Raw genomic sequence first — 12308 nt, 5'->3', positions numbered from 1 at the left:
GCTCAGATTGAAGAAAAAGGGGGATAGTATCAAACCTGTGAACGAATAAGAAATACACCACTGTTGTCTCCTTTACACCCTTGGGAGTGGCCTAAAATGCCAAAGTAACGATTGCATATAGGTTTTGCTGGTCTGTTTGAGGGTTACATGTTTTCAGTCATAATTGATGTACACTCAAAGTGGCCAGAAGTTGTTATCATGAGATCTACTACAACTGAACAAAGCATTGGAATACTTGATGAAATTTTTGAAAGATTTGGTAAATGAGAACAGATTGTTAGCGATAATGGTTCACAGTTTACTTCACAAGAGTTTGAGGACTATCTCAAAGCAAAATGCTATTCAGCATATAAAATCTGCACCTTATCATCCACCAACCAATGGATTAGCTGAAAGATTCCTACAATCCTTGAAACATTCTTTAAAAGATTCAGAAGAGCAAAGTTCGATATTAAGTTGTGTGAATGACTTTTTTTGGCATCTTATAGGAACACTACTTATGCAACTACCCAAAGTTCACCTGCATTATTACTCTTAAAGAAAAGATTGAGAATTATGTTTGATTTCTGTGTCGGTATGTGTGATCTACTTGGAGATCCTCTCCACTTTGAGCCAGCAGTTTGCAGTGCCAATGGTAGCCATATGTGGAGATGCCGGCGTTGGACTGGGGTGGGCACAGTAAGAAGTCTCACAACACCAGGTTAAAGTCCAACAGGTTTATTTGGAATCACGAGCTTTCGGAGCACTGCTCCTTCATCAGGTGAGTCACTCACCTGATGAAGGAGTCAGTCACCTGGCCATTAAAAATAGCTACGTGCTGACTCCATCATCCAGACAACACCAGGATGTCCTTCATGTAAGTTGTTGAAGAACAATTCCACACAGACTAGGAGGAATGATCACTCGGATTCCCCACAATAGACATTCACCTTGGACGGCCAACTCAAGCTTTCCTGACACAAATCAGGATGCGGACATGCATTCCATCTATTGCTCCTTTCAATACCAAATCCGTCAACATCAAGATCATTTATGGTATGTCTCTGGATTTGAGAAGCTGATGAAGGAGCAGTGCTCCGAAAGCAAGTGCTACCAAATAAATCTGTTGGACTTTAACCTGGTGTTGTGAGACTTCTTACTGTGCCCACCCCAGTCCAATGCATCTCCACATTATGTTTTATTTGTTATTACCTACAGACAGAGATAGTAGTGCGTCAACAATAATCTCGAGTTGCTAGACGTGATGTGAGGGCAAAACAACATATTTTAACAAGGAGGTCGAGTGTTACTGCGTTATTATGCCACATGTGAGAAATGGGTACCACACATAGTTTTAGCAAAAACAGGTCCAATTTCTTACACTGTTCAAACCGAAGATGAACTAGTTTGGTGAACTAGTTTTCTTCCTGTCTACTATATCTATGCCCCTCATAATTTTATAGATCTCAATCATGTTCCCCCCTCTGTCTCCTCTGCTCCAAGTTTGTCCAAGTTTGTCCAATCTCTCTTCATAACTAAAATTCTCCAGTCTAGGCAACATCTTGATAAATCCTCTCTGCACCCTTTCCAGTGCTATCATATTCCTCCTATAATGTGAATTCCAGAACAGCACAGCTCTGGCCTAAACAACAATAGGTTCCTGGATACGAATGACATCCAGAGATATGGTGATGGTGGGGGAAAAATGGTGGAGAGTTGGAGGATAGGCCATGAGCTATTTGAATGATGGAGCAGTCTCGATGGGCTGAATGGCATATTCCTGCTCCTGTGTTCAGTTCCCAAACAGCCTGCAACAGAATGTTTCAAAATTGTTAGAATCATCTATTAATGCGACAAATGATTGCAAAGGAAAAATGTTAATACTTTTTCACCAATTTTAGTACATACAAATATGTGTCTCATTTCGTCCTGTGTGCACATCTATTCTTGTTGGATGAAAGCTTGTGAGTTTTGTTGATATGCTTGCTTGCAGCGTCCTCTGTTGACAAATGGTTGCAATTACTAATTGAGTTGAAATACTGTGCATTTCTGTTCGAAGAGCATTCAGTCCCTCGCACCTACTCTGCCATTCAGTGAGATTGCGGTTCATCTGACTGTGGCCTTAACTCCACTTTCCTGCCTGTTCCCTATAATTTCTCTTATTTTAAACTATGCCCCTAGTTCTAGATTCCTGCACAATGTCATTTTATTTTTGGCCACCAGCTTTCTGCTATCCCTTTCTCTCTGGAAACCAGCGACTTCATGCTCAGTATTGTTACAATGGCATGATAGCCTTCAAGTAATGAGCCCAATGCCTATCATTCATATTTGAAACTTGGCAGTGTGTTTTTTATTCTGATCCTGGGACATTTCAGCTAACCCCGCAAGAATTTACAAAGGGTTGTGAACGTAGTCCAGTCCATCATGCAAACCAACCTCCCATCCAATGACTCCGTCTACATTTCCCGCTGCCTCAGAAAAGCAGCCAGCATAATCAAGGACCCCACACACCCCGGACATTCTTTCTTCCACCTTCTTCCATCGGGAAAAAGATACAAAAGTCTGAGGTCACGTACCAACCGACTCAAGAACAGCTTCTTCCCTGCTGCTGTCAGACTTTTGAGTGGACCTACCTTATATTAAGTTGACATTTCTCTACACCCTAGTTATGACTGTAACACTACATTCTGCGCCCTCTCCTTTCCTTCTCTCTTGTGTACTCTATGAACAGTATGCTTTGTTGGAATAGTGCGCGAGAAACAGTACTTTTCACTGTATCCCAATACATGTGACATTAATAAATCAAATCAAAGCCCAGTCCTCTCCCTGCACTGCAGAGTTCCTTGACCTAGGGGCAGCAAGGCTAATGTTAGCTCACTCACCAACAGGTTGTTGAGTGTTTTTCCTTCCTCCACTCTCCAGATCTTCATCCCCTCTTAGTTTCTCCTTCTCCAATGTAACCTACTGGCAGAATGTTGATAGTCTTCTGTCAAAACAGGATAATGTTAACAAATGCAGTCTTGGCCTCCAACATTATTGTCAACCTGATGACAATTAACCGTAACTTGAGCAGTTCATCAAGGATTTGGCTGTAGTTTTCCCTTTGCTGATACAACATGGTATGGTCTTTTTCACTATGCTCCTTAGAGCACGATTTGCTGCTTTTCAGTTCCGAGTCAATAATGCACAGGGCACGGATCCCACTGTGTCTTTATACTGACTGTGACACCTTAATGTAGTGTTGATACTGTAGATCTGTCTGTTTGAAAACCCATCTGTCCCTTTGGACTTCATTGTCTCAATCGTCTGATTCAAACAGCGTTTCTTTTAGCAAGTTTATGGTTTGCTGTCCATTTCTGTTCTGGTCTGATCCAAATTAAGTGTATAATATGACAATTTATAAAGCCCTGGTTAGACCACACTTGGAGTACTGTACCAGTTTAGGTGCCACGCGTTAGGTAGGGGCAGCACGGTGGCACAGTGGTTAGTGGTGCTGCCTCACAGCGCCAGGGACCTGGGTTTGATTCCCGGTTTGGGTCACTGTCCGTGTGAAGTTTGCACATTCTCCCCGTCTCTGTGTGGGTTTTCTCCAGGTTCTCTGATTTCGTCCCACAGTCCAAAGAAGTGCGGTTAGGTGTATTGGCCATGCTAAATTACCCCTCAAGGGGTAAGGGGGACTAGCTAGGGTAAATGCAAGGGGATATGGCCTGGGTGGGATTGTGGTCGGTGCAGACTTGATGGGCCGAATGGCCTCCCTCTGCACTGTAGGATTCTATGATTCTATAAGAAGGATATATTGGCCTTTGAGGGAGTGTAGATTTACTATTATGATATCTGGATTCCAGGAGTTAAACTACAAGGAGAGATTAAACAAACTAGGATTTATTCCCTGGGATTTAGAAGGTTCAGAGTTTATCTGATTTTAAGCTTTCAAGATATTAACAGATAGGTAGATGGAGAGTTGCTGGCAGGGGAGTCTGTGGCGAGGGGGCACAGTCTAAAAATTAAAGCCAGTAAAATTAGGGAACATTTCTTCAAACATAGGGAGGCAGAAGGATGAAATTCCAAACGCCAATTGACGCTAGATCGATTAACAGATTTAAAGTTAGGATTGATGAATTTTTGTTGATCAAAATTATTGATGGACATGGAGGACGGGATTCTCCGATCTTGTCCGTGGTGTCCCCCCCCCCCCCCCTTTCACTGCAAGTGAGAACGGAGAATTTGGCATTCCAGCCAAAACTCCATTCACTTTTTGTAGCTGATGCGCGATATAACACACGAGAGGCTGGATGTACTCGGGAAATAAAGGCTTTTATTGCCAACAATAACAGAGCTACCATATACAGTATACGATCCCAGACTAAAGGGTCACCAGGCAGAGCAGTGACCTTTATACCTCTCCCAGGAGGCGGAGCCGACTGGGGTGTACCATAAGGACTATATTAACAGGTAGAACAGCCCAACCCTAACCCCAACAGTAGCATATATACAGACTCGTAGCACTGGCCAGACCATGGCTCAGCACTACCTGGTGGGAACCAGCAATGGTTCACCACAGTAGCACCGGAGAATCCCAGCCGTGAATGAGGATGGAGATTTTTGGCGGTAAGAGTTAGGTCGTAGATCAGACATGGTCACATTGAATGGCAGAACTGACACAAGGGACTGCGTGGTGAACTCCTGTTCCAATGAGCCAGTGGGCTGATGGTGATGCAGCAAAACAGCCCTGGGAACCTATCCTTCAGGCTGAGCACTTTGCTACTTAAGAAGTGGTCAAAGTCTGAACTGTAGGAATGAAAGTGCAGACTACAATGAAAGGGAATGATGTATTGGAAATGAGAAGTTGCACTGACCCTCTTGAGGTGTCGAAGATAAGGGCATACATGACACAGTAACTGTTCAGTTTAGTTTACTTATTTACTTATTAGTCACAAGTAAGGCTTACATTAACCAGCTCCACTTAGAAAAAAAAATGCCTGAAAGCTTTTTATTTCCAAAACTATTTGGAGCGAACAAAATGGTGCAGAAAATCCTTCAGATCGCATGCAGGGATAATACGTAGTGTTGAGAAAGGCAAGAGGTTAGGCATCCTACTGTGACTTGATGACATGTTCCCAGGCTTATCCCGTTCAATTTGTTTTCTTTTTCCTCAGCAGTGTGACATAAATAAAAGCCAGCTCTATTGTGAGATGCCTGTTGGTTTTCAACAACAGGTTTATTTGGTAGCAAATGCCATTAGCTTTCGGAGCCCTGCTCCTTCGTCAGATGGAGTGGATATCTGCTCTCACAGTAAGAAGTTTAACAACACCAGGTTAAAGTCCAACAGGTTTATTTGGTAGCAAAAGCCACACAAGCTTTCGAGGCTCTGAGCCCCTTCTTCAGGTGAGTGGGAATTCTGTTCACAAACAGAACTTATAAGACACAGACTCAATTTACATGAATAATGGTTGGAATGCGAATACTTACAACTAATCCAGTCTTTAAGAAACAAAACAATGGGAGTGGAGAGAGCATCAAGACAGGCTAAAAAGATGTGTATTGTCTCCAGACAAGACAGCCAGTGAAACTCTGCAGGTCCACGCAACTGTGGGAGTTACAAATAGTGTGACATAAATTCTGATTCTAGGATCGCATGATAAAGACTCAGGAGGAAAAAAGCAGAAATATTTATGTGAAATAGTGTGACATAAACCCAATATCCCGGTTAAGGCCGTCCTTGTGTGTGCGGAACCTGGCTATCAGTTTCTGCTCCGCGACTCTGCGCTGTCGTGTGTCGCGAAGGCCGCCTTGGAGAACGCTTACCCGAATATCAGAGGCCGAATGCCCGTGACCGCTGAAGTGCTCCCCAACAGGAAGAGAACAGTCTTCGCATTCCAACCATTATTCATGTAAATTGAGTCTGTGTCTTATAAGTTCTGTTTGTGAACAGAATTCCCACTCACCTGAAGAAGGGGCTCAGAGCCTCGAAAGCTTGTGTGGCTTTTGCTACCAAATAAACCTGTTGGACTTTAACCTGGTGTTGTTAAACTTCTTACTGTGTTTACCCCAGTCCAACGCCGGCATCTCCACATCATATCTGCTCTCAAACAGGGCACAGAGACACAAAATCAAGTTACAGAATACTGATTAGAATGTGAATCTTTACAGCTAATCAAGTCTTAAAGATATAGACAATGTGAGTGGAGGGAGCATTAGGCACAGGTTGAAAAAGATTGAAAGGGTGCAGAGGCAATTTACAAGGATGTTGCCTGGATTGAGTGGCATGCCTTATGAGGATAGGCTGAGGGAGCTCGGTCTTTTCTCCTTGGAGAGACGAAGGATGAGAGGAGACCTAATAGAGGTATATAAGATGTTGAGAGGCATAGATCGGGTGGACTCTCAGAGGCTTTTTCCCAGGGTGGAAATGGCTGCTACGAGAGGACACAGGTTTAAGGTGCTGGGGTGTAGGTACAGGGGAAATGTTAGGGGGAAGTTTTTCACACAGAGGGTGGTGGACGAGTGGAATCGGCTGCCGTCAGTGGTGGTGGAGGTGAACTCAATAGGGTCTTTTAAGAGACTCCTGGATGAGTACATGGGACTTAATAGGATGGAGGGTTATAGGTAGGCCTAAAAGGTAGGGATATGTTCGGCACAACTTGTGGGCCGAAGGGCCTGTTTTGTGCTGTAGTTTTCTATGTTTCTATGTTAAAGAAATGTGTATTGACTCCAGACAGGACAGCCAGTGAGATTCTGCAAGTCCAGGAGGCAAGCTGTGGGGGTTACCGATAGTGTGACATGAACCCAACATCACGGTTTAGGCTGTCCTTATGTGTGCGGAACTTGGCTATCAGTTTCTGCTCAGTGACTCTGCGCTGTCGTGTATCGTGAAGGCTGCCTTGGAGAACGCTTACCCGAAGATCAGACGCCGAATGCCCATGACCGCTGAAGTGCTCCCCCACAGGAAGAGAACAGTCTTGCCTGGTGATTGTCGAGCGGTGTTCATTCATCCGTTGTCGTAGCATCTGCATGGTTTCCCCAATGTACCATACTTCGGGACATCCTTTCCTGCAGTGTATCAGGTAGACAACGTTGGCCGAGTTGCAAGAGTAGGTACCGTGTACCTGGTAGATGGTGTTCTCACATGAGATGATGGCATCCGTGTCGATGATCCGGCACATCTTGCAGAGGTTGCTGTGGCAGGATTGTGTGGTGTCGTGGTCACTGTTCTCCTGAAAGCTGGGTAGTTTGCTGTGGACAATGGTCTGTTTGAGGTTGTGTGGTTGTTTGAAGGCAAGAAGTGGGGGTGTGGGGATGGCCTTGGCGAGATGTTCATCTTCATCAATGACATGTTGAAGGCTCTGGAGGAGATGCCGTAGCTTCTCCGCTCCAGGGAAGTACTGGACGGCGAAGGGTACTCTGTCCACCGTGTCCCGTGTTTGTCTTCTGAGGAGGTCGGTGTGGTTTTTCGCTGTGGCGCGTCGGAACTGTCGACTGATGAGTCGAGCGCCATATCCTGTTCTTATGAGGGCATCTTTCAGCGTCTGGAGGTGTCTGTTGCGATCCTCCTTATCCGAGCAGATCCTGTGTATACGGAGGGCTTGTCCGTGGGGAATGGCTTCTTTAACGCGTTTAGGGTTGAAGCTGGAGAAGTGGAGCATCGTGAAGTTATCCATGGGCTTGCGGTACAGTGAAGTGCTGAGGTGACCGTCCTTAATGGAGATGCGTGTGTCCAAGAATGCAACCGATTCCGGAGAGTAGTCCATGGTGAGTCTGATGGTGGGATGAAACTTGTTGATGTCATCATATAGTTGTTTCAGTGATTGTTCACCAGGAGTCCAAAGGAAGAAAATGTCATCGATGTATCTAGTGTATAGCATCGGTTGAAGGTCCTGTGCGGTGAAGAAGTCTTGTTCGAACCTGTGCATGAAGATGTTGGCATATTGAGGTGCGAATTTGGTCCCCATGGCTGTTCCATGTGTCTGGATGAAGAACTGGTTGTTAAAGGTGAAGACATTGTGGTCCAGGATGAAGCGGATGAGTTGTAAAATTGCATCTGGAAACTGGCGGTTGTCGGCGTTGAGTACTGAGGCCGTTGCAGCAATGCCATCATCGTGGGGGATGCTGGTGTAGAGTGCCGAGACATCCATTGTGACGAGGAGTGCTCCTGGTTCAACTGCTCCATCTGTGCTGAGTTTCTGTAGGAAGTCCGTAGTGTCACGACAAAAGCTGGGGATTCTTTGTACAATGGGTTTCAGGATGCCCTCAACATAGACATCCCCACTTCTTGCCTTCAAACAACCGCACAACTTCAAACAGACCATTGTCCACAGCAAACTACCCAGCCTTCAGGAGAACAGTGACCATGACACCACACAACCCTGCCACAGCAATCTCTGCAAGACGTGTCAGATCATCGACACGGATGCCATCATCTCACGTGAGAACACCATCTACCAGGTACACGGTACCTACTCTTGCAACTCGGCCAACGTTGTCTACCTGATATGCTGCAGGAAAGGATGTCCCGAGGCATGGTACATTGGGGAAACCATGCAGACGCTACGACAACGGATGAATGAACACCGCTCGACAATCACCAGGCAAGACTGTTCTCTTCCCGTGGGGGAGCACTTCAGCGGTCATGGGCATTCGGTGTCTGATCTTCGGGTAAGCGTTCTCCAAGGCAGCCTTCACGACACACGACAGCGCAGAGTCGCTGAGCAGAAACTGATAGCCAAGTTCCGCACACATGAGGACGGCCTAAACCGGGATGTTGGGTTCATGTCACACTATCTGTAACCCCCACAGCTTGCCTCGTGGACTCGCAGAATCTCACTGGCTGTCCTGTCTGGAGACAATACGCATCTCTTTAACCTGTGCCTAATGCTCCCTCCACTCACATTGTCTGTATCTTTAAGACTTGATTAGCTGTAAAGATTCACATTCTAATCAGTATTCTGTAACTTGATTTTGTGTCTCTGTGTCCGGTTTGTGAGCAGATTTCCACTCCATCTGAGGAAGGAGCAGTGCTCCGAAAGCTAATGGCATTTGCTACCAAATAAACCTGTTGGACTTTAACCTGGTGTTGTTAAAACTCTTACTGTGCTTACCCCAGTCCAACGCCGGCATCTCCACATCATGGCTTTCAACAATGCCACAGTCAAAGATGTGCAGGTTAGGTGGATTGGCCATGCTAGATTGACTCTTGTGTCAGGGGGATTAGCGGGGTAAATATGTGGAGTCATGGGAATTGGGCCTGAGTGGGATTGTGGTCGGTGCAGACTCGATGGGCTGAATGGCCTCCTTCTGAACTGTAAGGATTCTATAATTTACAAAAAGATATTTTTTCAGGCATCGCAGAAGTAGTTAAGTTTTACAAGAAGAGTTCATTGTCCTGATCCTTAAAAAGAAACATGACTATTTGTAAATCCAGATTAACATTACAGGAGATAGACATCCTTTGTCAGAATACAACTTGTCAGAAAATTATGTCAACAGTTGACCTCACTTGCTCAGACTGGTGCCCCTCACAGATGCTTTGGTGATCACACCATTTTTTTCCTTCAAAATCCTCACCTTCCAAGATCTTTTAGAACCCAAAACATTAAACTTTTGATTTGATTTGATTTATTATTGTCACATGTATTAACATACAGTGAAAAGTATTGTTTCTTGTGTGCTATACGGACACTTTTGGGAAGTCTTTCCTTCATTTTCCAAATATTGATGGATCTGTTGTGTATTTGCAACATTTGTTTTTAGAAGGTTCTTGGTGTCCAATGCTGGGGCATTGGAAGTTCCTCTGTGTAATGTGAAGAGTCAAGGTTGAGACACTATATTATCTTGTCGGAATGGTGTCCTGTACCTTTGCTAGATAATTTTAGGTGATGAGAGTTTTCTGCTGGGTGTTTTACTTGTGTTTTTTCCATCTCCCTCAGAAGGTTAAATAAGCTGAGTAGAGTCTTGTGATGGTGCAAGCTGTTGTTGGGCTTGTTGGAAGAGAATAAGTTGTCTGGGCTGAGTAAGCTTTCCTCATTCCATGCATTGTAGCATTGTAAATTTAAGCAAGCTGGTTTGTTGGTCCCAAAGTGTTGAGAATTCACTTAAAGGACTTTGAGAAAGATGAGCTTCAACGGACAGTATTGCCTCCTTCTGTCCACAGTTGTTTTTACTTTTTTTTAATCATCGAATCATAGAATCCTTACAGTGCAGAAAGAGGCCATTCAGCCCTTGAATCTGCACCAACAACAATCCTACCCAGGCCCTATCTCCATAACCTTACATATTTATCCCGCTAATCCCTCTAACCTACGCATCCCGGACACTAAAGGGCATTTAGCATGGCCAATGCACCTAACCCACACATCTTTGGACTGTGGGAGGAAACCAGAGCACCCGGAGGAAACTTATGCAGACATGGGGAGAACATGTAAACTCCACACAGACAATGACCCAAGCTGGGAATCGAACCCGGGTTCCTGGGGCTGTGAGGCAACAGTGCTAACCACTGTGTCACCGTGCCGCCCTAAAAGAATGGGAAGAATGTTTTTATTTTCGAGTAAGGACCTAAGTGTGTTATTCAGCAGCTACATGTGGTGAGAGCTTTCAGTCCTGTGCTCCAGAGAACCGGGGTGGCAGTGTTGTCGCCTTGCCTTTGGCTTGTAAGCGCAGTTCCTCACTGGGCCTGTGGGATCGCACAGTTGCCACTCTCTTCTGCTCTGCTCCTTTACTGAATCCGGATTGTATCTCACTGCGAGAAAAGCACAGTTAAATTTCTCCAGCCCTATAAGCGATAAACGATCCCATGAGAAGGAGAAAAAACAGCTACTCAATTAGCTGATATTATTCAAAGCAATTGTCCGGGAAAAAAAGTTGTTCTGTTATTGGTTTGTTTGGGCCAAAAGTTTGTGTAATGCTTCATCCAGCTGGGAATTATTTTCTCTTGTCATTACTGAATCATAAATGATCTAAAAATGAGGGTTGAGGGGGGTCAGTGGCAGAAAGGCGGTTTGGGGAGGTGTAGTTATCACATTTATAGAAAAGCTGATGTCCTAAGGCACGTTCCTGAAAGACAAATGAAGCTGTAATTGGAGAAGTAATCTGTTGCATGTTTACCTCTCTTTTCCTCCTATCTAGCTTAACTTAATATTTTGTTTTTTTTATATACTAGGGCCTCACTGTTTTATTGTGCCTGTTCGAGATGATGCAGGCAACGTGCACCCAGGCGTCACTGTAATTGACATGATGCACAAAGAGGGTGAGTTGGCGCAAGGTTTTTAATGGGACCTCTGGGCTAATTACCTGGCCATAATTTGCTGTCAAAATACAGCTTGATGTCATATGATGCACAAATGCTACAGCAACTTCAGGCAAGGGGCAGATATGTCATGAAACACTAGACTCCAAACATTGCTGTCTGAGGTGAACTGTTCCATTTTTGGTTTCACGAAAATGGTATCTCGTTGTCTGGGTCACCGTTTGAAATTTGTTAAATTGTGTAAGGTCGCAGTACCTGCGTACCAGACATAAGCCAAGCTCACAACAGAAAATTAGAACTGGTCTGAAATGACGCAAGGAACCTGTTGTGGACCCATTTAAAGTCTGCTTAAATTCAATTCACACTAGACTAAGTGTTGGAAATTAATTTACTGATGTCTCAGTGCTAAATACTGCCCATAATCTCTTTGGCACTGAAAGTGAACTATTACAAGTATGAAATCTCATTCCTTTGGGTTTTAATTGTTGGATATTCTTAAATATAAAATTTTGAGTGAAGACTTTGTATTTTCTCTTTCTTAGTCCATTCATTCTTTCCTTCTGTTTATTTCTCTCTCCATTCCTAATTTGATGTTGAATTCGCCCACTCAGTCCTCCATTCTTGTACTTTATTTCACGATCCTTCCATCTGATTTAAAGAGATACAGTTGCTTGCCATGTTCACTTGGCTCCCAGATGCCCTGTCTCCATCACTGCAACATTATCATCCTGTACTTTCAGCAGCTTGCCACACTTTAAAAAAAACTTTTTTTGAATGGGAAAGTCTGATCAATTGCAGATGCCCTCGGATGCAAGCTATGGCCCAATAGCATCAGTGTGTGATGGAGAAAAAATGTAATTTGTTCAACTCAAACTAATAGCAAACTGCTTGAGATTGGAACACCTTCAATGTGCAAATGCAGGTCACTTTGGTGGCACTTCCTTCGTCATGTTCAACAGGCCATTTTCCATCAATTGTGCTCTTTTTATCTCTCTCCATGTTAATGGAATGACCTGTTTACTATGGGTCCACTTGCCAATGAACAAAGAAAATTACAGCACAGCAACAAGCCCTTCGGCCCACCAAGCCT

At 44.4% G+C, this 12308-nt stretch overlaps 1 protein-coding gene across 2 annotated transcripts in view; it reads left to right on the top strand.

Moving 5' to 3' along the window:
• The window catches only part of acoxl (acyl-CoA oxidase-like), a 427580-nt gene that overhangs the window by 42865 nt on the left and 372407 nt on the right, over window positions 1-12308 (top strand). For both annotated transcript variants that reach the window (XM_078212293.1, XM_078212294.1), the window contains exon 7: window positions 11132-11218. In XM_078212293.1, the coding sequence (XP_078068419.1) occupies window positions 11132-11218 (87 nt within the window). The remainder of the gene's footprint in view (window positions 1-11131; window positions 11219-12308) is intronic.

Source organism: Mustelus asterias, chromosome 5 (assembly GCF_964213995.1).
Source record: "Mustelus asterias chromosome 5, sMusAst1.hap1.1, whole genome shotgun sequence".
NCBI classification, from domain to species: Eukaryota; Metazoa; Chordata; class Chondrichthyes; order Carcharhiniformes; family Triakidae; genus Mustelus; species Mustelus asterias.
This window is presented reverse-complemented; position numbering and strand designations above follow the sequence as displayed.